The sequence below is a fragment of the Talpa occidentalis genome, unplaced genomic scaffold (assembly GCF_014898055.3).
Source record: "Talpa occidentalis isolate TD23 unplaced genomic scaffold, MPIMG_talOcc4v2.1 talOcc4.16, whole genome shotgun sequence".
Classification (NCBI taxonomy): domain Eukaryota; kingdom Metazoa; phylum Chordata; class Mammalia; order Eulipotyphla; family Talpidae; genus Talpa; species Talpa occidentalis.
Genome location: NW_023601653.1, coordinates 56,500,605 through 56,528,408, shown reverse-complemented (window position 1 = coordinate 56,528,408; position 27,804 = coordinate 56,500,605). Strand labels below are relative to the sequence as shown.

The window sequence follows — 27,804 nt, the reverse complement described above, 5'->3', positions numbered from 1 at the left end:
TTTAAAACAATTATTTTGCTTACAAATATATGAACTGAGCAGCACTGGGCAGGATTAGATCATTCTTGCTCCACTTGGTGTCAGCTTGGAGCCGCATAAAGGCAGTTGGTGAGGGCCATCTCCAGAAAGCTCCAGATTCACTCCTGCATCTGTCTCATCTGGTACTTGGGCTGAGAAGACTAACATCTGGGCACTGGAACCAGCTGGGGGCTCCCCGCATCTCTCTTTAACTGTTTGTACTTTCTTCAAAGGTTTTTCAGCATGAAGGCTTTAGGAGAGCCAGATTTCTTCACATGGTGGCTCCTGGCTCCCAAGCTGTGTGTTCTGAGGAGCCAGACTGAAAAAAAAAAAAAAAAAATGTATTTTTTATGATCTAGCCGTAGAAGTCCAAAAGTGTCAATTCTGCAGTAGTTTCAGGACTAGGCAGATCCAAGGGTGGTAATGCAGACCTCCTGATGCCACATTGTCAGAAAAGTAGGTGGTGTGGATTGATGTCTTTGGAAAAGACACTATGATAAAAGCACATAACAATGCAGGATGTGTCGCAAATAGTGTTAGTTGTTAGGAATAAAACATGGAAAGTCAGGTTTAACAGAGTGCTCTATTTTTGATATAAAACTTAGAAGTAAATTACATAATTCCTTTCATTGAGAGAAGGTTATAAACTGACAGGTACACTGTTCACCATTTCTCTTGAAGTACCTATTTCTTTTAACTGATTCAGCTTTAACTTTTAATTCATTTGACAATTCCTGGAATAAGGAGCTGGGCACATAATTATTGTCCATTCCAACAAATGGAGGTGAAAAATGGTATGCTAGCTCAAGTAGAGACTTAAGATTTCTTTTTCTTTTGAGTTTCACTCTTAAAGTTGTACAGTGTCAGACATGCCAAAAATAAGGATCTTCTTGAGTAAAAGCTTAGCACTTTTAAATCGTACTCTAATAATTTTGAGCAGATAGGGAGAAACAGTCTTTTTTAGTAATGAGTGGCAATTTGATTATGGATGGAAGGCACATCACCTATTAGCCTAATAATAGTTTTCCTTGTTGTAGGATTAGATTGGAAATCCCTGTGTATGATTATAATGTTTATCTACAATCTGGTAAATACTTTGAAAGCTACATATACTTATTTCTATTCAAAGTGTATTAATCAGTTACAAAGTTAAGTTTATAATGCTTACTCTGACCCTTTGTAATCTTCTTTACTTACACAGAAAGGTTTTTGTCTCCTTATACCTCATTCTGTTTTCTTTGTTTTATCTTGTTCCACTTTTTCTTTTTTTTTAAGATTTTATTTTTATTTATTTACGTATGCAAGAACTCGGGTATAGGCCAGAGGTGCCTGGGGTGAGAGTGGGGAGCAGAACAGGCAGACATACTGACATACACTGCTAAGGGAAGTAGCAGGCAAGACAGGAGAGGTCTACTGCGCCAAGTGGGTTAGCTACCTGGGCCTAGAATATATTCTAAAAACAATTTACAGACTTTGAGTAGTGGGTGAAATCATTTTCACAAGTGAATTTTTATATGTAATTCCAGTGCATGAACACATTAAAATATTTTTTGTAAGTTCAAAAGTTTTAACATTAATCTGTAAAGTTAGAACAGTAAGGCTTTTTATATGAATTTAAGTTTGAAGTGGGGTTTGTCGATTATACAAGCTTGTTTAGCATCCCAGTTTATTTCCGTATTCTGTTTTGATGCTTTGTCTTAGAAATTTGACTTGCAGATGGGAACAACTTATCTTGAAGTCACTGCACCTTAGTTTTTCTCATCAGATCTGTGAAAGGGGATCAGTTTGAAATTTTGTTTGAAAGGTGCCAATTCTTAATGATTTTTATTTCTTTATTTCATATCACAAATGCAAAAGTGATCAGAATCTCAAAATTAAACAGTACAGTTTTTTTATTTGTAAATTTCACATCGGCCTTTTAATTTGTTACCATACACCTGGCTATCGTCCCCTAGGAGAGGAGAGCAGAGCATACGAAAGTAACCGTGTTTTTGGAAGGCAAGTAATTAATTAGCTGGTTAGGACATGAGGTGTGTGATTTGCAGATCCAGTTTTATGTGGCGCCTTAAATTTGGATTGGGGAAACACTGTAGAGCTACAGCCTTCCTTATTGGTGACATTTATAGGGAAATCTTCATTTAATTTTTTTTTTTTTACTATCAAGAGCAAATTATTCTTGATTTCAAATAATATAGCCCCTTTAGGTCCCTGCCCTCAACCGCCTCTTTAAAATTAGACATTTCAGTAACTGAGAAATCATTTAAGAGTAGGGGGAAGAAGAGAAGTACCCAGAGTTACCAAGAAAATCTACAGAATTTCCTTATAGATAAGACTGCAGATAAGACTGAACTTCAAATTTAGCTGTTAATCTCAGAATGAAAATTTTGTTTTTTTAATGGAAAATAACTTTTCTAGTTAGAAAATAGAAGTGTGTCTCCCTGGTAGTGTAGGAGTTAAGTCTGTCTCAGCACTGTCACTACAGCAGCCTGAGTTCAGTCCTGGCCAGGGAGCTAACCTATATATGACACAGCAGACCTCTCCTGTCTTACCTCCCCTTAGCAGTGTATCTCAGTAGATCTGTCTGTTCTGCTCCCCATTCTGTCTGTGGTGTATCCTTTCACCCCTGCACCTCTGGCCTACACCCCAGTTCTTGTATGAAAAAATAAATTAAATCTTTTTTTAAAAGTGTGAAAAAAAATGTGTGCTGTTTTATTTTTTAATTTATTTATTTTAAAGATTTATTTATTTATTTATACAAGCAGTGGGTACAGTCAGAAGCGCGGGAGGGTGAGAGAATTCACCAGAGCCAGAGCGGGGAGCAGAACAGGCAGACCGACGAAGTACACTGCTGAGGGGACCAGCGGGCTGCAGGAGAGGTCTGCGTGCCATGTGGGACCCTCGCCCTGGGGGCCGGGGGATCGAACCGGCGCTGCAGAGGCTGCGGACGGCTTCGCAATCCAGCGCTCAACCGCTGAGCCACCGGGGAGGCCCATGTTTGCTGTTTTACATTTAATGTCTTTAATGTCTAACCTAATAGCTACGTTCTCATTTCTGCCTCTGCATACATGTAATCTTTTGCACTGAATTGCTTTGTTTGAACTATGTGAAGAAAATTGGCTTCATACAGTTACTTAGTTGGAAAAGGAAGGAGTATTTTAATAGCTTTTTTAGACAGTTGTGTGGCTATTTGATAATGTACCAAAACTTGATAGATGATGGTGTTTTAGAGATTATTTGCAGTGTGGAACCTGAAACCATACCATGTCAGTGAACTTTTCTTATTTTCTTACTTTGTGATGTTAAGACCATGATCTTGTCCTTGGTCATGATAACCTAGCATCCATGTATTGCTTTCCTCTATTCCTGTATCTTGTTATTTAGCAAGCTGATCTTTAACTTTCTTATTGTTGACAACCCAGTCAGCCATTGTCATGCCCACTAAACAATGTGTTTTGCTAGGAAGCATTTTGAGTTCTCAAAGAAGGGGGTGTTTTGGGATCTATGAGTAAGGTCCCAGAAGGAATTGATCTTCATAATATCTGCATAGTTAACTATGTTGTGGTGAAAAACTCTGGTCTGGCAGGTAATTTCCTAACAAAAACCATGGAAAAGAGGAAAAAGGGAATATTAAGCTGAAAATAATCACATATATGTCCCTTACTACTGTATTGCAATTCCTGGCAATGTTTGTTGGAGACTTAGGGGTGTTCTTTTATCATGACTGTGTGCACACGTGTTATCATTCTACAGTTTGAGAGAGTTTCTTATATAGTTTGGTCAGTTTCAGTTTTGTAATAATAGAGATCTTTAAGAGTATTGCTACTTAAAATATTATAGCAGCATGATCAACGAGTAGGCGCTTATTAAAAATATAGTATCCATGTCCTACCCCAAACCTACTGAATCAGAACCTACAATCAGTAAGTTCTTAGGTGATTCATACACATACTCATTTGAGAAGTATTGCTTTAGATTATTGAAACTCTGAAAAGTATGAGTGCATTTTGCATCTATGTTTTTCTTCCTAATACTGGTTGCTTTTGTGTGCATTTTATAGACTCACTACTTGCTCATTGGAGAGGGAATTAAGTGAGTGAAACATTTTAATATATGTATGATCCTAGCAATAAAAGATCATCATTCAGTTCTGGTCCTCTTATTACCTTACTGTTATAGGAAGAAGGACTCTGCTTTCCTTGAAAATTGTGTGTAGCTCGGGGTCTATCATTCAGAAATTACCTCTAACTATGCCTCGTTTTCTCTGCACCAGGTATTTATTAGTCTTAAGACTTGGAGAGAACCAGTGATTACAGCATTATTCTGGGGCCAAAAAGGAGCCTGAGGGTTTAGGACTGGCTACATCCTAGATGTTGGAACATGGAGAGGCTATGAAGCCGTTCTTGAACTGGCCCTGCTAGACTGGGAGGTTCTGTGGTGATGCTGTGCATGTGGGTGGTGTCTCTTGAATCTTCTAGAGCATGGGACTTAACTTTCACCTCCTCTGCCATTGCATGTGCAGTTTATTGCATGTGTTATGCTGTTCTTTTACATCTGTGTTCATATGAAGTACTATTTTTTTTTCAGTGAATGATACTACATGTAGGTGGGCTGATTAAACAGTGTACAGTGTTTATAATTTGAACATGTAAGTTTCCCTTTCTGTAGTAAAGGTAATAAGCAAAAGAATGCTAAGCACTGTATAGATAAGATTGTATAACTAGTTGATTCTGTCACTTTGTGTATGAGTCTCTTGATTTTGCTTTACTTTGAGAAAACTTACTTGATTGCATTTTCAACTAGTTTTGAACTTTTTAGTAAAAGCACTACAGCTATGTAGTTAAGTGACAGAAAAGGGTTAATACTGTGAAAGTTTCTCTGCCCACCCTTTCCCCTTCCCCCCTTGCAAGTAGCATCTGTGGTATTTTGTGTTTTTCTTCAAAGGATGTTTTTTGCTTTTAGAGAGTAGCTGTATATCTGTAGATTTCCTTAGCCCACTTAGCTATGTAAGTTGGAACATTAATACCCAGCACTTTGTGGTTTTTGAATTTAAGTACACCTTGGAGATTGTGCCATAATAGGTCATTGAGGTTTAACTCTTTTCCTGAGATTGTTTATAAATTGAGTGTGATTGGTATGGTTGCTCACTTAAAACGGTTACTGTTTTATTTGCTTTTGGAGTTAGTATAATATATGAAAGCTTTATAGTTAAAAGGAAAACATAACCATTTTGTGGCTTAGGGCCTCGTGAAACTTGCTATTTCTAGGACTTAAATAAAAAATTGTATTTTATTTATTTACCACCATACCTGCAGTTTATTCCTGCAAAATCAAACAATATATGAACAGAAGAGCTGATGCATATGTGAAAGTATTCTAGAGATTACAAACTTTAAAAATGAGTTTTACAGTTGAAAGTTAAATCCTACAATGACTGGTAAATATTTAGTCAGATGAATGCAAATACTCGAATATCCTTTTTAAAGAGTTTGTATTGGTTTTAACATTATATGGATTTCAGATGTATAGCACTCTAGTTTGACATGCTGTATATGTTGCCTTATGACCTCCACTATTGACTATGCGTAAAGGGAAATCTGAAATTTCAGATTTCCTTTTACAGGATGTCTGAAGCATCCTGTAAAACCTTCTCCTAGCTTTTTTCATTGGGTGCATTTGATGTTAGGCACAAATCATTATGAACGCATAGGATTGTGGTGCTTATTTTTATTTTTAGAAGGCATGTACTGAACTAATCGCTTAAGTATCATGTTTGTAGTTTGTAGCTGGTTCAGAAAGACAGATTGTATGTAACAAATAGGACAAAACAGTAATGTTGAGTTCTGATTTACATATACTTTTTTTCTGTCTTTGACATTTTCCATAATAAAATTTTGCAGGGGAGGTTTGTAGAGAAGCATACCCTTTATAAGTTAAAATTTTTAGTTTACCAGTACTTAAGTAGCAAGCAGATAACAGCTTTTGACAGTGTTTACCCTGAAAACTGTCACTGTTAACCTTTCTGTGAGGATTGAAGCTACTTCGATGTATTTTTTTCTACTGGGTAGATACTGACAAAAAGTAAAGTGAGTTGCTTTTAAAATGAGGGCAAAGTGTTCATTTATTAAGATGTGAAATTTTGAATACTCACAGTTTTGTTACTTGTGTTACTAATATAGTTTTTAGTAAATAAAAGTTACTAATATGTAATACCTTGTTTAGTAAATAAAAGGTAGTAGAGTGTTATTTTCAGTCTTGTTTTGGTGGGTAGAGATTAGTCAAAAAAATTGAAGGCTTGGAAAAGACATTTGGGTTTTGGTAAAATCAGGGAACCTTTACTGCTTTTTCCATGTTTACTTTTTTATTTAGAAAGGGAAAGAGAGCAAAATTTCCCAGCCTCTTTAAGATGGAAAGAGGTAGACTGTGGCAGCAGTTGTATCTCAGGTTAGTGAATAGAAAAAAGAGACTTCATGTCGTCAAATGATTTGCAGAACTGTAAAGATAATCTCTTGATACTGAGTTATTTACAGCTGGATGGGATAATTTTACTTTGTCTTGATTTTTGGAATTATGGTAGGGATAGTGTGTGTGTGTGTGTGTGTGTGTGTGTGTAATTATGGTAGGGATGAAGTGTGTGTGTGTGTGTGTGTGTGTGTGTGTTTTCCAGTAGGGTTTAGTTTATATATAGAATTGGGGAATTCACGTCTGCCAAGAGTTGCTTAAATTATCCCGTATCTAGTTTTGACGTACCAGTGTTTTTGGCCTTGATTTGTACTTTATTGCCAACTAAATAATTTCAAAGTTTTATTTATTTATTATTTAAAAAAAAACACTTATGTGTTTGTTTATACTTGCACTGGGTACAGTCAGAAGCGCGGGAGGGTGAGAGAATTCACCAGAGCCAGAGCGGGGAGCAGAGCAGGCAGAAGGACCGAAGTACACTGCTGAGGGGAGCAGCAGGCGCAGGAGAGGTCTGTGCGCCATGCGGGACCCTCCTCCGGTGGCCGGGGAATAGCTGGGGATCGAACCAGTGCCGCGGAGGCCTCGGGCAGCTTCTCAAACCAGCGCTCATCCGCTGTGCCACTGGGGAGGCCCTCAAAGTTTTATTTTTAAGGGAGAATGTGGTTAGTATGTTTTGTTTGGAGCAGAATGTCAAGTGGTAATCTTAATTAAATATTTATAAGATCATATTCATTTAGTGAATTCTAGGAATAACACAGCCTTTTTTCTTCTTTTGTAGCATAAGCAGTACTATAATGGATGTAGACAGCACAATTTCCAGTGGGCGTTCAACTCCAGCAATGATGAATGGACAAGGAAGCACTACTTCTTCAAGCAAAAATATTGCCTATAATTGTTGTTGGGACCAGTGCCAGGCTTGCTTCAACTCTAGTCCAGATCTGGCAGATCACATCCGTTCCATACATGTAGATGGTCAGCGAGGAGGGGTTGGTTTTATCATTTCTTTTTTTCACTCCCTCTTTCATTAGTTTTATTAATTTATAATTGCTAGCTAGGCTTTTATTCTGAAAGAAATTTGGGATTATGTTTACACAGGCTTTAGATTTTCAATTTTTTTTCTTTGATTTACTTCCAACATACTGCATGGAGTCAAATCAAATAGATCATATTATGTGTTTAATTTTAATTTGTTATTAGGTATATTGCTTTTAATTAATTAGACTTTCTAAAGTATAGTGGGATTATTACAGACAAATATGTATTCCTAGGTGCTAATGTTTTAAGATAAGGACATTAGGAATTGGCACTGTTTAGGATTTTTCTTGTTAGAGTGGTCCTAAATTATCTCTGATGTTAATATTAATTGGAGAGACTAGTGGTAGCAAGACTAGTATATGAAATTCCTTTATTTGTGAGACTTGATTATCTTTTTCAGGTTTTGGTTTAGCTAAAAACTTCTGATTAGTCAGTATTAACCTGTACACTTTCAGGAATATATTTAATTGTGCTATTTCATAAAATTTGTTGGGATAGTGAATAAAAGAGCCAAGCAAGTTAGGCAAATCGTGGTGTAATGGACTAAGATATTATTTATAATATTTGTAATTTCTTTAAACCATAAGTTTGTCTTGAGTAGTTGCTAGACTTAGTATATTTTCTAGAAATTAATGTTATATTGTAAGTACAAATAATTTTGATTGGTCCACACATTTTCTATAGCATGTCACCAGTAGTGACATGCTATAGAATGGTTAAAGTCATAATTTAAGTGAGTAGGTAATGGTTTTCAAGATTGTATTGCTATTTATATTAGTGATTATTTAAAAAAAAAAAAATGCAAGCATATATAAGTACCCCTAACATTTTAACCATTTAAAATTTCTTTAAGAAACATTTGTTGTTGTCACAGTGTTACAATGTGTCAGCAATCTTTTGATTATTCAAACCTGATAAGCATGTTTTATTTTTATATTAACTATATATTGGATTTTGGTAGAAATCAGGTAGTATATTGATTGTGCCTGTCTTATGGTATTGTCACTGCATAACCCAACTCATTTTTGGCGTGATCTACTTTAACAAATTGGTTTCCTGGTCATGACAAGAGTTATCTTTTGTGAGCCCAGTGCTTGATGTCTTCTGGCATATATTGCTGAAGTTGTCTTTTGAACCATGGTGTGTGATGGTTTTTTATCACTTAATTTCATAGAGGATCAGAAGCTATGTAGATTGCTAAACTCCTTTCAGAAGGAAGGGGAGAATATTATAAGTCATGAATCCTGCAAGCAGAGTTAACACATAGCCTTATATGAGACTGTTTTCAGCCCTTTTCAGATTTACAGGAAAAGTGCAGTTGCAGATTGAATGTATCATTACTGCAACTACATGTACCTTATGTTCTAGAGCTTGCATGTAATCTTGGTAGTTCTGTAATATGTATAAACTTGTTGAAATGAACCCCTCCAAGTCATTTCTTTTCTCGTATTACAAATAAGATTTTCTGGGTAATTTTAAAGATAGTGGTATTTTGACTCCAAAAAGGAGCCCTGATCTTTGAAGGACACTAGTAGTTAACGTACAATGTAAAGGATCAAGGAATTGTACAAAATACATCTTTTTTATTTCTGCATCCCAGTCATTGGTGACTAAACTTTCTGAATGATAAGATATGATCAGAACTAGTAGGTGATAAAGTATGAGACTAAGTTTTTTGAATGATAAATATGATGAGGACTTGAAAACTAGATACTACTGTGTAAAACACAGTATATAAGACAGGAAATAATGATCTGGTTTGTGTTTTAAAATAATGTAGATGTTGGGTAGGTTATTTCTTTTTAAATATCCTCTTTGAAGGGAGCATCTTAGATCATTTAATAAACATTTCTCAGTGTTCAGGTCAGGGGCGTTAAGACATTCACAGTGTTGTGCTGCCATCAACACATCTATCTCCAGAAGTTTTTCATCCACTCAAACTGAATTCTGTACCCATTTCTGTACCCATTAAACAGTAACTGTCTCTGTTCCTTCTGCCAGTCCTGGCTCACCTCTGGTCTACATTCTTTCTCAGTAAACTGTATACTGAATAAACTCAGTAAACTGTTGATACCTTGTGTAAATGAGAAACATTTGATTTGGATGACTTTTTCAGGTTTTTAAACTTTTTCTAACTAAAGCATTAGACTGTCACTGGAACAGAAAAGTGAGAAAAAATTGGTAGCTTTGAAGACTGTGCTTCTAGTAATTGAAGATGACAATTTTACTGGAGGAGTATGTTAGCAAGATGTAACTTCCTGTTCTTTTTCTCATCCCACGCTAATCTTCACCACGGGAAAAACAAAACCACTACCATATAACACCTTAAAAACACCCTCCCCCAATTATGTTATGTGGTCTTTTCATTATATTTAGAGGCTGAATCAGTTGGAGTTTAGATTTTCCCTGTTCTTTTTTCACATATCAAAATTACAGTAAATATTAATGACCATTTAAAAACTTTTTAAAATAATTGTGAGGGTGCTTTCTCCTATTTAAAGGCTACGAGCAAACAGGTTTAATCTTTTTGTGGACTATACTAGAATTGTGTTCTTGAGTACATCTAGACATGCCTGGATTTTATAGACTAAACTGACTATTTTATCGCTCCATTTTCAAATTCCAGTGTCCTCTTCATACTTCATTCTTGGTAGGTAGGGAACTTCATCTTGTAGGATTCAGTGGTTTAGTACATCCATTATTGTTCTTATTTTTTCTCCTGTTGTAATTATTTTTCACTTTAAAAACAGTTCTCAGAAAGAAATCTGTTCATGTTTCTTAATGCAGGGGTTATTTTACATGTCATTTTCTTAAGTTTATATATGTTTGTTATGTTTGAGAGGAGTAAGCCAGAGGGAGATTTTGGGTGCATGGTTGGATGTTATTCAGAGACTTGAATGAGGCAGGTGTTTTACCTTTATATGTCATATAAGTAACATTTGTACACTCAGGGTTAATTAAGTGCTGTTAGAAAGTAGAATTAATGTGAGGGGGTCATTCTTGGGTTTTGATAGCTAACTGGTGTCTCCCGAATATAACAACACAAAATTGGTCATATCTTTTCCAGTAAATATCTTATTCTTGTAGTTTGAGTGTAGTGTGTTATCTGTTTTATTAAATATCTCTTAATAGAGGAGTTTGGCAATACTACTACATTTAATGGTGGTTAAAAATAGTAGGACATAAAATTATAGCTGTCATTTTTAGACAGATCTTGAGAGAGCAAATGGATTTGATATAAAATTATTAGATATAAAAATGTTCTGCTTCTCTTCTGTACTTTCCCGCTTTGGAAATAAAGGAGCTGTTTTTTCCTGAGAAATATTAGTCTGAAGGAACTGTAATCACTCATTCAGCCTCTTCCTGACTGTAGATGGTATTTCTATTGCTTTATACAAAATTTTTTTGTATAATTTTACTGCAAAAGGAATTAATTCCTTAGCAAAAGAAATTACACTGCTTATCAGCTCTGTGTTTAGAATTTATTTGGCTGATTTTAATTCAATAATAACTGGAATTTCCCTTATGAATACTTAGACTGTTAGGTTGCACTGTATTCTTTTGCAGTGGATTTTAAAGTTTACGTACAGAAAATTTTGATGGATTTATTTGCACACTTGAAGTGTGAAGTGTTAGTGACCAGATAAGTGCATCTTTGTCTTAGCTGTCACATAAGTTATAAGTATAGGTTGTGCATACGTTCAGGTAAATATACTGTGTCATTGTTCAAGGAAATTGATCAAAGTGAGGGGCACTAAGACTACTCTTGGTTCCCCTGTTTCTACCAGCCTTCCTCATTTTGGATATTTTGGAAGAGTCCCTGAAGGTTAAACTGATCTATTCTGACAATATTGTGCAAAGTTTCTAGAGGAATTCTCAACAGAAACGCCATCCTCCCAGGAACACTGACATTTCAGTTAGACTTCTACATCTTTTAAGTTAGGTCATTGACAATTTGAAATTTCTCTGGTGGTTCAAACTACTGTTTTAATGGTGGTGAGGTGTTTTGTTCTTAATTTTCTTGGAAGGTCTGGATGTGAAATCTGATGGAAATCAAAAGGACCACCAGTGTCTAATATACACCCAGTTGCTTCTCTCCCCTCCCCCACAATTTTAACATGCTTTTATGAATATATGATAAGAGATTTTTCATGTGAAAAATGAGCCTCTTTATCCTGGAATTTAATTGTCATATAAAATCCCTGGAATTTCTTTAAGCCAGGAATCACCTTGACCAAAAGCTATTCAAAAGACTGGTGAGTTTTTTGACTTTCCTATTGATATAATTCCTGGTGTCATCCTTTAGTCTCTTTGTATTTATGGGTTTTTCATCAACTTCTCTTTACTCATTGATGCCATGGTTGACACTTTTAATGGGTCAACTTCTGGCCAAACTGCTGAGGGCCCACATTACATAAGTCACTTCACTCAAATCTTCACACACATTCTACTCATCGTAGACAATATGTCTCCATGTCTCTGATATGATCAGTTGATTTACATGTGCCAGGCCAGGAAAATGAGACATACAGGCAAATAGAAATCCTCTCTGAACTCTTCCATGTACTCCTACTTTCCGTAACTACTTCCTGCTAAATCACAGATCTTTAAATAGAAAGTTCCAGGAAGTGTCAGGCATATCTTAGAATTCCTTTTCGTATACTCAGAGAGCATTTCCAGGGATGTACCTGCTTTCAGTAGCTCTTCAATCATGGTATTTGCTGGGACATCTAGATTTTTTGTTTGTTATAATAGAATATTATTCAGCAACTGGCAGATGGAAGAGATGCATAGGACAAGGAATAGGAAAAAGCATATGGAGCTCCTGTGCCCTCTCATGTGTGTCACACTCCCCAAATCTCCAGGTGTTTTCCAATTTTGGGAGCTCCCCAGTTTTTCTGTTAACTAGTTCTGAGAGAATAAAGCCTTTAATTGTTATTGTTAGCAAATCTATGATCAGTACGTCTATTTAATGTGAAAGGGAGAAGAGAGATGTGTTTCCTTCACATCTTCATAACTACAGAGTAAAAGAAATAAATGGGTAGAATTTAGGCCATCTACTTTAGTTTTATTTCTGTTACATCTAATATTACCTAATATGACATAAGTCTTTTGTTAAGAGACATTGGTCCATGAACCTCTGTGCCTTACTATACTTTTTAATATGGCTAAATCTTAATTCATTAAAAAAAAAAAAAAAACAAAACCACAAGAGATTTGAATAACTTCCAAATTTGGTTTGAATTCTTTGGATGTTTGGTTTTCTGGGTTAATTTTTAGAAAGACCTTTGTCAGATTTTCTACTACCTCTTACTTAGAGGGTCTTCCTGATATTGATTAGGAAAGGCAATTAGTTTTTAAACAGTTGCATGGTTTTTGTGGATGAGTTGACGTATGGATTTTTAGTGCCCGTTTTGTATCTCAAGACTACCCTTGTGCAAATTTAGTGTTTCCCTCTCCATTCCCAGAATTATTTTTCAAATATTTCCTCCAAGTGCAGCTAAACATAGTTAGCTTTGGCCTCATTACATTTATTTCATTTCTTACAAAATTCACTAAGTTAAAGGTTATGTATCATTCTTTGCCCCTGAGGGTATTGTCCTAATAGTGTTAATAGACATTTTTCTATCTAGAGACTAGATCATACTTACTAACAAGTAAGAGAAAAGAAAAGGGTCTGTCATTGCCTCTGTGTTCATGTTTATTCATAGACGAAAAAAATAAAAGTCAGATTGTTTATGTCAGATGTGGTAGTTGGATAATTTAGGTGGGTGTAGTGAATATGATAGTGAGGTCACTTAAGAGTCTTATCAACAGAAGTCTTTATAAACTCACAAATGGGTTTATTTTGTTCCAAAAACTTGGTTTAAATACTTCCATTTATGTGGTATGACATGAGAAAAATTTAAACCAACTCCTGATTCAGGTTTATTGCTTGCATTGAAATTTTAAGGCATTCTGAGTCTAGTAGTCTTTTGATAGGAAATATATAAATAGCACTGATTATCTGCTGGTGATTATTTTCTTTTTATTTACTCATTTAAAAAGTAGCTTTTAGTAGAAATGGAATCTTTTCATAGACATGTACTAGGGTTAGGAGTTTTAAGTATGAAAGAGGAAATGCTATGCTTTCTATATCTGCTTAACTCAAACTGGCAAATCTGTTGTAGGATCAGGATAGATGTTACTTTCTCTAAAGCAAAAGTAACAGTCTTGTCTTGTTAGATTTATCTGTAAAATAGTTTTGGTTTCTAGTGAAAATTGAACTCATGTATTTAATTTATTTTTTAGTCTCAATTAAATTATTTTAGACTTAATCCTCATCTTTTAAAATGTTGATTTTTAAACTGACTTTAAAGAAGGGTTTTTCAGTTCTTTGTGTATTTTTGTTTTGTATAGTCTTATAAAGTGAGGCTCTATATTTATAATTGTTTTTTACCTTAGAAAACAACAGAGTCTATAAAACTGTTTTTCTGAAGGTACTGACTGCAGCAGGTCCACACTTCCTTTATTTACTAACATTGGGGAGCACTTTTCACTATTCAGTTTGACTTTGTATTTTATATATATATATATATATATATATATACACACACACACTTAGGAAATTGTAAGTTAGGAAATATATTATTCGCCTAGGAAATTGATTGTCTCACTAGGCAGAAGATGATAAAGATTAGATTGTTCGGTGCTTTCCCAACCCAGTCATACCCAGTGGCCTGAATCAAGAGCGTGGCTCTACTATCATGATAAAGTTGTTCATGTTGTTTGCTTTTGCATCTGTAGTAATTTAACACTTTGTATTATATTTTTCTTCATGGTCAAGATAATCTGAAATCATTTTTAGTGAGGAAAGTAGCAGTAGAAGAGTAAATATTAGTATGCATCTAAGAATAGGAAGAGTTAGAAAAATGGTAATTTGATAAATTTGTTTTACCCACTCATTGTAGATGAAATTGTGATCTTCTCACATTTGCCTATTTTGATATTTATTATTTCTTTATACCTTTATGTTTTCCTGGTATTTATAATTAATACATGTTTGTTTCCTCATGTAGTCATGATACATAATGTGATTAATGAATTAGTTCATAGTCCAGTTCCTAGGGACATGCTGCTAATAATTTGTATACTTCTTTCTGAATGGCAGTTTGTGATTGGTGTTGTCAGTTTCTAATTGAGCATATGCAGAGCAGCCTTGAAGGGAGAGGTAACACTCCATCACATACTCATACTGCAGGTTCAGAAAGTGTAACTCTATTAAGCATTTTGATTGGCTTATACATGAAATGGCTCTTTTTGTCATTTGAAGACTTGCAGCCTTTTCATTTGATCTTAGAAGGAAGAAAACTGTCGCTAGTGATAAATTATTATGACTCTTTTTTTTTTTTTAAACAGGTATTTGTTTGCTTATGGAAAGGTTGTAAAGTATATAACACTCCGTCAACCAGTCAGAGTTGGTTACAGAGGCACATGCTGACACACAGTGGAGACAAACCTTTTAAGGTAATTGTATGAGTTTGCTTTTTAATTTTATCTTCAACTTCACTTGGCAGGTTTCTTAATGTATACTTTTGACCCTTCCCAGAAAATTTAAAGATAATTTAATCCAATTTGAAAGGAAGGTGAAGGAGAGGACAGAAACAGTAGGCAGACTTAAATGCATGGCATTGAAATTGGTTGACTGTTAATGCTTTGTGTTCTGACATGTTGTCTTGCTGTTAGTTGTTCTATCCTTTTTTATTAGTGAACAACGCTGATGATTACCTGGAAAAATGAAATTGTGGAACATTAGGGAATTTGATTCCTTTTATTTAGTTTTGATGGTCATTTTACTAAGCTTAGTTGTAAATCACTGTCATATAAGTATATTCTGGGAAGTCTGTGAAGAGTCTCTATGAAAACCATTTTACTGTTTATCTTCATTAAAAATTAAGCAAATTATTTTGGTGTGTAATTATGAAGACATAGAGTTTAAAAAAATTGTGTTTAAGGAAGTTTAATAGTTGTTAAATCTGTGATATTTACCATTGGAAAGGAGGAAGGAAATTGTCATAAAAAGACAAAAATTAAGGGACAATACTTAGAAGTTGTTTACTCAGTCATAGGAATCATTTAAATCAGACTTTTATTGATCTCAAAGTACCTATTTCTGTGCTGGAACTTTCATTCTTTTAGTTTATACAGATGTAAAAAGGTTAAGCAATGAAATCTTTCAAGTGCTGTAATAGTGAAATGTCTCCTTTAAAAGGTCTAAGGAAACTTGAATTAGGCATCAATTTAATTTACCCAGGGAAAAGTAGTAGTTGAGTGGAAACCCAACTACTGGGTAGTTGAGAGGAGGTGATGTTTGGGGCAGCACTTTTAATTACTTTTTTTGGGGAGGGAGAGTTATTTTAGGTATAATAGTGTATATGAAGCTATTTAAAAACACTTAAATATTCAGACATTTGAAGATACACACACACACACACACTTTCAGTAAAACAAAATTTCCTAAAATGTCCCTTTTTAGTCTTTTCCTCTCCTTTACTCTGTGCCCTCCCCCCCACACTGTGTGATTTCTGTCATCCTGGCTGAGTGTGTGACCGACCTCTGGTGTCTGTTTTCTTTCAAGGAAAGATCAGTGAGGTCAGTCCATATTATTATATGTACCGTTCATCTATTTGAAAGTGCTGTGTAGTATTTCTTTGAATGAATAAACCAAAGTTTAACCATTCTCATACTGATGGCATTTGGGTTGTTTCCAGTCTTTGGCTGTAAATTAATCAAGGTGGCCTATGCATCTTCTTTGATGGTAAGCCTGCTTATTTCTCTTGGCTGGAATTGGTGAGTGATAAAATAGGGCATATTTAGCTTTAGCAACTTATATATTTTTCTACAAATTGGTGGTTGTATTGTTTTACAGTTCCATTAGTAGTAATAGAGTTTGAGATGCTGTATATCTTGCTATTTAGACTTTTAATTATCAACCATTTTGGTAGATTGTATCTCATTGTGGCTTTCCTTTTTATTTCCCTGGTGAGAAATGATGTTGAGTACATTTTGAGGAGCCATGATGACTATTTGAATATGCTATTTTGAGTGAAATGTTCATTCCATCCGTTGCCTATTATCTTGAATAGTTTCTCCATTATTATTATTTAAATATGTAGCGTATTTTGAATTCGAGTCCATTGTCAGATAAATGTATTTCAAGTACTTTCTTCCTGTTTGTCTTTAGTTTACCTTGCTGATGGGATATTCTGGAGAATGGTTTTAATTTCAGTGAATTCTAATTTTTCAGCTTTTGTTAATTGCCATTTTCTGTTTTAAATCAATTTTAAAATTAATTATCTTCTTTTTTTTTAAAGGTTAGTGCTTTTTGTAGTCTGTTTAAAAAAATCTTTGCCTTTGGTATATGAAGATAAGAGAGCCTTACAGAAAAGCTAAGCATATTGTTTTATGGTTTCGGGATGTTATTTCAGGGATATGTATGTATATAATATACATACCATAAAATTTATCAAATGTGTACTACTCAGTAGTTTTTAGTATGTCCACAGATTGTGCAATCATCAATACTTAACCTGATTACAGAAAAAACTGTTCTTTTGGAAGGATGGAAGGAGGGAGGGAGGGAGGAAAAGAGGGAGGGAGGGAGGGAGGAAGGAAGGAACTAAGGAAGGACAGAAGGAGAAACAAACGATTAAGTTGACTATTTAAGGGCTAGCATTTAACTGCTTATATGGAAAATACTGAAAATATTTTATAAAACTTCTGACTAGTCAGTTTAGACTAAAAATTAAATATAAAAGCAATTGATTGCAGAAGTTACTCAAACTATTCTGGTATTTGAGTAATGAGCAGTGTGAAGTAGGAGTCAGAAATCATGACAGATGCTTGACTAATGCTGCTTTGTGCCTTGCATGCTACATATTTTAACTGGGTTACTCCTGTACAATACTTAGAGGCAGTTGCTGTTGTTGCTTTCATTTTATAGGTGAGGAAACTGAAGAAAGACGAGATTAATTATTTTCTGTGGTCATGGGCAGGTAATGACAGTTGAAGATTGTGGTGGTAGTATGAATTCAGTATTTAACAACGTGCGCTCTTGAGTAACTTACAGTGCAGACTGGCTTTTCTGCTGTATATACTATATATTGGGATATTGTTATTATCTCTTACTACTAGTCTGACAGTGTGATTATTGTAAGGCGTTTGCAGGGTGTTTTTTTCTTTCTCTATCATCATTAAAATATGCTGCAAAAATTTCCAAAATAGTTTGGTTTATTCCAGTTTTGAAAACATTGTTGTGGTTGCTCAATAGATAGATACATGTTTTGTATGGGACAATTAATAAATAACCTTGATGAATTTTTAAAAAATTTAATGGATATAGAAGTATTTGATTTACAGCTGTGTTTCAGAGGTTTAAGTTTATAGATCTGTTATAGGCAACCCCTATATAAAACGGGTTGCCTGGCTGTGGGTCCTCACCCCCCCCCGCGCTTAAAAGGGACTTATTAATACTCCACTACAGACACACACAAAAGGTTAATAAAAGGTTTATTTACAAGGGAAAGGGAATTAAGGAAATGTACAACTCAGGGAGAAAACAGGGAAATAAGTCTTTAATGCGTCCTACCCGATCTGCCGACCTGGAAACCCAAAGGCACTCTCAGAGCCTGCCGGATTCTGTGAGCTGGCAGAGAGCCAAAATGGGGGAATCCTCTCCAAAGCCCACATGTCTGGCTTTATACCAACCTGGCTGCTTAACCCCACCCTCAGGTCCCAGCCACCTTCCCTTTGGTGGTGATGGGATTTGGAGTTCCCAGTGTCTTTGGCTTTGGTCTGGAGTGGGGGGTGGAGTCCACAAAACCTGTATGGAATTAGCTTTAGGACATCCTTTTCCCCCTAACAGATCTACAAATAAAACTTATTATACCACTCCTATTACCAAAGCACCAACAGTCTTCCACAATAGTCCATTGAACACCTTCCCTTGCTCCCTACCTTCTAATACCACCCCCCTCCGCTCCCCCCTCCCCACTTTCTGGTACCACCCTCTGTTCTTCAGTCTGATTTCAAGGGTTTGCTTTGGTTTGGTTTTTGTCTCTTTTCTTTATATTCCACGTATGAGTAAAATCATCCTGTAGTCTTTCTCCTTCTGACTTATTTCACTTAGCATCATCCCATCCAGTTCCACCTATGTTCTTGCAAATGGCAAGATTTCATCCCCCCTTTTTTTTTAAAGTCAAGCAGCATCCCATTGTGTAGATCTACCGCATCTTTATACGTTTATCTGTTGTAGAGCTTATTTCCATAGTTTGACTATTTAAATGGTGCTGCAATGAACCTATGTGTGTGTATATCCTTTCAAATTAGTGTTTTTGTGTTCTTGGAGTAGATAACTAGGACTGGGATGATATGGGAGATTTACTTTTAATGTTTTGGGAAATCTCTTAGAAGCTGTTTTCCTTAGAAGCTGCTTGACTGTTCTGCATTCCCACAATCACTGCATTCCCACAATCAGTGTATGAGGGTTCTTTTTTCTTCTAACTCCAGTTTCTGGTCTTATTGATACAGGCTATTCTCACAGGTGTAAGAGGGAATATCCCATTGTGGTTTTGATTTGCATTTCTGTGGTAAGTGATAATGAATGTTTTTCATGTACCTGTTGGCCATATGTATGACTTCTTTGGAGAACTGTTTAGCTCTTAATGCGCCCCCCCTTTTTTTAAATTGGGTTTCTTATTGTTGAGTTGTGTGATTTCTCTGTAGATTTTGGATATCACCCCCCTTTCAGATGTATGATCTGCAAAAATTTTCTCCCAGATAATGAATTTTTAAAAATGTCTATTGTTTACTGAAGAACATAGACTTGTTCTTTAGGATAAATCCTGTGTAAGGAAGCAGGGATAAAGAATATGGAAAGGGGGCCCCCTCTGGTGGCACAAGGGGTTAAGTGTCAGCACTGTGAAGCTGTCCACAACTACCACAGCACAAGTTTGATCCTTGGCCAAGGAGGTGACCCATATGCAGCAGACCTCTCCTGTCTAGCCCACTGCTCTCATCAGCAGTGTATTTCAGTCAGTCTGCTTGTTCTGTTCCCCACTCTGTCTCTGATGAATCCTCTCACCCCCACACCTCTGACCTGTACCCCAGCTCTTGTATGCATAAATAACTAAATCTTTAAAAAAAAAAAAAGAATAGGGAAAGGACTAGTAGCTACCCTTGTTACCTACTGTAGCCTCTCTATGACAGATCTTGGAAGTTCAGAGCCAACGAAGCTTTTTCTTAATTCCTAGTTGTCTCTGACTCTGCTCTATTCTGTCACATGGAAGTAAGTATAACAATTTCATATATGTGTATCCTGCTTTCCAGTTCTATAATAGACAGCATTTCATGTTTATTTACTTTTTAATGGTTGTATAATATTCCCACACGACTGTTTGACTTTAGTTAAAGGTTGTTCTTTATATGGGGGAAAATGGGACAGAAGTTAAATATCTGCTAAGAAAAGACATATTAGTTGATATTCTACTTATAGGGGTTTTTGTTTTTTCCATTGGTCTATTAATTAGTCATTGCTTTATAGAAGGTACTAGTGTTTTCTTATTTTATTGGCTTCTAATTTCGTGACTATCATTTTATTACTCATCTAATTAAGATTTTTATATATTGAGCTTTGCAATCTTTGCTCATATTGCTTCTAGGGCATCTGTCTTAAGATTTGAATGGTAAGAGTCTCTTTGGAGTATTGGGAATGACAGAGGCTAAAAAAATAAGGTCTAACTGATTTGATACAGGAAATAAAGTCATGGAAGTATCATTTTAGGATTAAACCTAGTTTTATGTTCTCTAAACTTGCAGGACTAATAAGAAGGTAGTGGGGCCTCCCTGGTGGCGCAGAGGGTTGAGTCTTGGCACTGTGGAGCTGTCTGCAGCCACTGCGGCACAGGTTCGATCCCCAGCCGTGGAACTGTCCCAGATGGTGCAGCAGACCTCTCCTGTCTTACCCAGGGACAGACTGCTCCCCTCAGCAGTGTATTTTTTTTTTCCCCTAAAAAGAAGGTAGTATCACATGAAAATAATTGATCTTTTTGGTTTATTATGAAATTTTAATAAAATGTACATTTCGTTTCTTTGACAAGGGTTTTTATATTTATCTCTGATTTTTAAAGGAATGATAATTCCTAGATAAGATTTCTCCCTCCTCTCCCCATGTTCACTGTTATACACATATACCCCTGCTTTGTATGTACCTTTAGAGTTTGTGGGGAGGAGCTTGCTGCTGCCATTTTGTTAAACACAGCAAGACATTTTAATTATTAAACTGCAGAAAACTGTATTCACAGTATGGGGATTTTTATTCTTTACAGTATTTTTTTTTTTTTTTTTGGTATGTTTGATACTGATTCTTCTACTTATCTGGTGTATTATCTTGAATAAGTGGCTTCAACTTCCCCTTTCTTACTCAAGTGAAGAAAATAAAAACATATGGTGATTGCTTTCATTTTTTTTTTAATTGCCAGTGTGGCAGTGGTTCATCTAGTTAAATTTGTTATAAAGTTAGATTGTTAAACTATGGAGTTGTACTTTTCAGATAAGTTCAGTAGCTTTGCTTTTTCCCCCACACAGATTTCTCCCCTACTTAGCATTTCGGTTTACTTTGAACATATTATTTATAGTTGTCTCTCCCCTCACCCTCCCCATACCCCCTTACCTGAAATGTCCCTTTGCCAGGTCTTGCTTTTTGAGGCTTCAGTTACCTGGGTCAAGAGCAGTGTGGAAAAATTATGTTCAGTATGATATTTTGAGAGGGTTCACTGTATTTACATAAGTTTATTACATTTTATTGCCATTGTTCTATTGTTGCTAATCTCTTTATTATGCTTAATTTATGAATTAAACTTGATCATATGTATAGACAATAGCATTGGTACGTTACTATTTGGGATGATGAAACAATTTCTTTAGTTCCTTTGTGGCCTGTTTAATAATGGGCGTTATTACTGATAATTTTTAAATCTTTGCTTTTTTCAACTTTATTGAGATATAATTGATAAACAGAATTGTAAGGTATTTAAAATGTACATCATGATGATTTGATATATGTATACATTGTTAAAAGATTCCCTTCATCAAGTTAATGAGCATGTTAATACACATTTCTTTTTCAGTGAGAATCCTTTGCTTTTCAACACATTCTCCATAAATAATACAAAGTCTTCAACATCCTGTTCTGCTCTTTAATTCTCCATTGCCATTTTGTATGTTTGTGTGTGTCTGTATTTGAAGCTTTTATCTTCCTTAACTCTGGCAGCCAATATTTATAAGAGTCCCACTTGACTAAAGATTGTACAATTTAAGTACAAATAAAGATAGTGGAAGTGCTCATGATACTAAAAAAGATAACCCCCAAATTATACCCTTCCCCAACAGAAAAGAAACACTAACTGGTCACTGTTAGAGAGTGGCAGGGATCTCACTATTGGTAAAGCTGGCAAGAATCAAGAGATGGTGCTTCCTGTATTAGATGAACTATCCACATCCTTCCTGGTGCTCAAGTCATGTTCAAGACGTATTAATTTAGAATCTCTGAGGCATGCTTTTAGGTATTGCTTTATTTATTTATAAAGATTTATTTATTCAAGGGCTGGGGTAGAGGCGTGAGAGGGTGAGAGGATTCACCAGAGATCGAGCAGGGAACAGAACAGGCAGATGGACTGAAAGCGCTGCTGATTGGAGCACAGGAGAGGTCTGCTGTGCCATGTGGGTATCTCACTGGCCAGGGATCGAACTCAAACTTGTGCTGCAGTGGCTGCTGATAGCTTCATAGTGCTGTGACTTAACCCCTTGTGCCACCAGGGAGGCCCCTATTGCTATATTTAAAGAAAACCTTTCATTTTTTTTAGACAACACCCAAGGTTAACTTCTGTTCTGCACAATATTTCTCTTGCAGAACAGAGTATCACTTATTATATCATTAAGTGAACTTTTTTAGTACTACAGTAGCTAATTCTAAACATTTCTGTGGTAAATGTGATTACTAATTTAGTTGTCTTTAAAAGAAAAAAATAAGCCACAGAGGAAGAAAGATCTACGCTCTGTTTACTATGTGCATGTCACTTATATGATCTGGTTTTTATTGACTGACTTCTCTAGGCCTCCTTGACACCACATGTGTCCATTCTTTTTCATCCCTCCCTCCCATCCACTAATTCCCAAATTCATTGGCTGCTTCTCTAAGTCTGTTTTGCTGGCTTCTAATGTATTCTGTATGTGGGGTAATGCTCTCAAAAGTTCTCATGCTAGGTGTTCTCATCTAGTACTTGGGTTTAAGATTTCTTCCTCCTCCCTCCCTCCCTCCCTCCCTCCCTCCCTCCCTCCCTCCCTCCCTCCCTCCCTGTCAGAAGCGTGGGAGGGTGAGAGAATTCACCAGAGCCAGAGTGGGGAGCAGAGCAGGCAGAAGGACCAAAGTACACTGCTGAGGGGAGCAGCGGGTGGCAGGAGAGGTCTGCGCACCATGCGGGACCCTCCTCCAGTGGCCGGGGAGCAACCGGGGATTGAACCGGTGCTGCAGAGGCTGCGGGCAGCTTCGCAACCCAGCGCTCAACCGCTGCGCCACCGGGGAGGCCCTCATCTAGTACTTGGGTTTTAAGTACTGCTTATATTCAGATTGCTCCCAGATTTTTATCTCTAGCCCAAACTTTTCCTCTTGAATAGAGTGTTAAACTTGGTTGTCTGATAGAGTATTTAAATTTTTTAAAAATTTATTTATACAAGAATTGGGGTACAGGTCAGAGGCACAGGAGGGTGAGAGAATTCACCAGAGACAGAGCAAGGAGCAGAATGGGCAGATGGACCGAAGACACTGCTAAGGGAAGCAATGGACGAGATAGGAGAGATCTGCCACGCCATGTGGGTTTCTCCCTGGCCGGCTGGGAATCAAACTGGCGCTGCAGAAGCTGCGGACAGTTTCACAGCGTGGTGCTCAACCCACTGCGCCACAGGGGAGGCCCTCAATTTAAAAAAAAAAACACAAAGATTTATTTATTTATTTATTTATACAAGCACTGGGTACAGTCAGAAGCACGGGAGGGTGAGAGAATTCACCAGAGCCAGAGCGGGGAACAGAACAGACAGACCAACGAAATACACTGCTGAGGGGAGCAGCGGGCGCAGCAGGAGAGGTCTGCGTGCCATGTGGGACCCTCGCCAGTGGCTGGGGATTGAACCGGCGCTGCAGAGGCTGTGGGCAGCTTCACAGCCCAGCGCTCAACCACTGTGCCACAGGGGAGGCCCCAAGATTTATTTTTTATTTATACAATAGCTGGGGTACAGGCCAGCGGCATGGGAGGGTGAGTGGATTCACCATAAATAGAGCGGGAAGCACAACAGGCAGAGGAACTGAAAATACTGCTGAAGGGAGCAGCGGGTGAGATAGAGGAGGTCTGCCACACCATGTGGGTATCTCCTTGGCCAGCCAGAAATCGAACCTGCAGAGACTGCAGACAGCTTCACAGTGCTGCGCTCAACCTTCTGTGCCGCTAGAGAGGCCCCTAGAATATTTCAGTTTTAACTTTGTACAAAAACTTGACACTTTTCCATTCCAAACATGGTTCTCTGGATTCAGCAAATAATATCATTGATCCAGTTACTGCAACTGTAAAAGCCCTGCATTATTGTTGCTTCCTCCCTTATCTTTTATACGCTCCCTAAATGCCATCAGAAATCCTGTTAATTTTACCTTCCATTATATTTTGAATATGATTAGTTCTCCTACTCTTTTCTCTCTAGTTCATCTTCTGTGGTTCTATTAGTCACTGTTGAAATTCTTACTAACATCTTACTCTGCAAATTACAGTGCAAATTTCTTAGTATGACACATAATGAGGTCTTTTTGCCTGCCTTTGTATTCATTCCCTTACCATACCTGTATAGGAAATCATGTTCTAGCCATACTATACTACTTGTAGTTCTCAAATGAAGCATTTTTTGCTGTAATTGTAGTTTTATAGAGAATGTTTTCTGCCTGGGATTCTTAAAAGATTTTTATTTCAGAAAAAGTTGTCAAAATAGTAAGAGTACCCATGTACTTTGACCCTGGTTTCTTTATCCTGATGTTATATCATCTTAACATTATTTTGGTACTTTGTAAAAACTAAAAACTATCTGAAATTTTTGTTTTCCTTTAGCTAGATCTCCTGCTAATATTACTGTAAAGTCAGTGAAACTAGAGCTTTCAGCTGTTTCAGTAGCTAGTTTTTATAGCGCTTCTGGGAATTTAAATATGAATAAAACTTAATACTAGCAGAGAAAGTCTTAGTATTGCTTTATTGTAACAAATCTGAAAGAAACAGTAATTCCGTGTTTCAAATTTTAGAAAGTCTACTTTACCATAGTAATAACCAGTATCTATATGTGGAGAGTATTTCAGTAGATTTGGGAGATAGAACATTTAAAACATTGAAAGTTCAACAACCAGTTTTTTTCCTTAATGCGCGGAACAGGTTGCTTTTCACCAAAAGACCATGTGTGGTGGTGAGGTCAGGGGTGGTTATATGTGTAGGTGAAGATGGAACATTAACATTTGAACACTGCTGTTACGTCCAACATCATGAATTCAGTGACAAGGAATGAAGAAGGTTGTAAGGCAATTTGAGGCAACAGCAGTTTCATCTCTTATTCTCTGGGATATACACTTAATGAATAGAAAATTGAGTAGATGACTCTTAAAAATGATTTTTTCTTTTAGAGTATAATAACTTGTATTTAAGAAAAATATGTGCTATTATATTTCTTTTCATAAAATCACTTTTTCTAAGTTCTTACTGTACTTTTGTTTTTTTATATTTATGATTCTTGATGATCAAAATCAAGAATAAAACAATTTTTTATTAGAATTCTCATTTTTTGTTTCATTTCCAGAGAATTGGTCCAACACTGATTAAAATAAATTTGATATTTACTCTCTCAGTTCTAGATGTGACCAGTGTCCATTCTTTGCAGTATTTGTTAAAAGTCAATATTAAATTTATTTAGCTAATTAATGTATTATATTATGTTTATTGATTTACAACACTGTATACATTTTAAGAGTGTAAGTTCACACTTCTGTAACTATACATGTGTATTACCACACCACCTCTACCACCACAGTACCAGTGATCCTTGAATATGGTCCATTAGCTCCCTCCCTCCCACCCCCACCCCCATAGCCTCTCTGTACTGCAGTTAGATTTTGAGGATTTGTTTTGGGTTGTTTTTGTCTGTTTCTTTGCTTTGTTTCTTTATATGCCACATGTGTGAAATCATCTAGTATTTGTCTTCTGATTTATTTCACTAAGCATAATACTCTCCAGTTCCTTCCATATTGTGGCAAATGTTAAGAGTTCAGCCTTTTGGGGGGGGGGCATAGAAAAACTGGGGTGTGAGCCAGAGGTGGGAGGATTTACCATAAACAGAGTGGGGAGCAGAACAGGTGAATTCACTGAAATACACTGCTAAGGGGAGCAGCGGGAGATACAGAAGAGGTCTGCTGTGCCATATGTGGGCTAGCTCTTTGTGGCAGGGGATTGAACTCAGGCCATGGGGTGACTAATATTGAGACTTAATCCCCTAGGCCACCAAGGAGGCCCCTTTGTTTTATTTTTTTTTAAAACCCTTTGCACTCCGAACCATTCTGGACATTGGCTACCAATGTCCCCTGAGAGGGGACAGCGGAGTGCAAAGGGTTAATTAATAGCCACACAGCATTCCATTGTGTAGATCTACCACATCTTTATTCATTCATTTGTTGTTGAGCACTTAGGTTGTTTCCTTAGTTTGACTGTTGTAAGTAGTGCTGCAGTGAGTGAACTTAAGTGTGACATATATCCCTTCAAATTAGTGTTTTTTTTGTTCTTAGGGTAGATATCTAGGAGTGGGATTGCTAGGTCATATGGGAGATTTATTAATAATGTTTTGCAAAATCTCTATACTGTTTTCCATGGAAGCTGGATTGTTTTATATTCCTATCATCAGTGTATGAGATTCCTTTGTTCTCCACACTTTTGTTTCTAGCTATTGATACAGGTTATTCTCTCAGGTGTGCGGTGGCATCTTGTTGTGATTTTGATTTGCATTTTCCTGATGATGAGTGTTTTTCCATGTACCTGTTGGCATCTATGTATCTTCTTTGGAGAACTGTCTGTTTAGCTCTTCTGTATACTTTTATACTGGATTGTTTCTTGTTACTGTTGAGGTGTGAGATTTCTTTGTAGATTTTGGATGTTAGCCCTTTCCGATGTGTATAACACACAAGAATTGTCTCCCTTCTGGTAGTGTGTTTTTTATTTTAATGATAGTTTCTCTAATTTTTTTCTATTTATTTATTTATTAAAGATCTGTCCATTCATGCATACAATAGCTGGGGTACAGGCCAGAAGTGTTGGGGGCGAGAGGATTCACCAGAGACAGAGTGGGGAACAGAACAGACAGAGTGACTGAAATACACTGCTGAGGGGAGCAGGGGGTGAGACAGGAGAGGTCTGCCTTGCCATGTGGGCAGCTCCCTGGCCGGGGATCAAACTGGTGCTGCAGTGGCTGCAGACAGCCTCATAGGTTGTGTCTTAGCCCCTTGTGTCACCAAGGAGGCCTCTAATTTTTTTTTTTAATTTATTTTTTATTTATACAATAGCTGGGGTACAGGCCAGAGGCACAGAAGGGTGAGAGGATTCACCAGAGACAGAGTGGGGAGCAGAACAGGCAGACAGACTGAAAGCACTGCTGAGGGGAGCAGCAGGTGAGACAGGAGAGGTCTGCCTCACCATGTGGGACTCTCCCTGGCCTGCCGGGAATTGAATCCGCGCTGCAGAGGCTGCGGACAGCTCAACCCGCTGTGCCACCAGGGAGGCCCCAATAGTTCTAATTTTATGTCGTCCCACTTTTTGCAGACTCAAAGGATCCCATAACAAACTGAATCTCACCTGCTGGATAAGGATGACCCTGAGTGTTGTTCAGGAGATTCCCTCTGAATTTAAATCTGAGTTCTTGGATCTAAACTGTTACTGTCATCTGTGTCTTAATTGTAGTCAAGTATAATTGTAGCTGTGCTACAATTAAATGTGGTGGTTTTCAATAAATTTGTTTACGTTTCTGATACTATAAACTGGGAACACAGGTTTTCTTGGGCCACAATAGATGCATACATCATCCATGTTTTTAAAGTAGGAAATACAAGACTGATGTCTTCTAAAATTGAAAAGAAAATTAAGAATTGTATGACTTACTCTGTGGCCATACTGTGTAGTAGAAATACATATG

At 36.7% G+C, this 27,804-nt stretch overlaps 1 protein-coding gene across 1 annotated transcript in view; it reads left to right on the top strand.

The window, feature by feature from the left end:
- Positions 1–27,804, top strand: part of AEBP2 (AE binding protein 2) — a 65,967-nt gene that overhangs the window by 12,565 nt on the left and 25,598 nt on the right. The window contains 2 exon segments of the mRNA XM_037514265.2: positions 7,256–7,463; positions 14,911–15,018. Of these exon segments, the coding sequence (XP_037370162.1) occupies positions 7,256–7,463; positions 14,911–15,018 (316 nt within the window).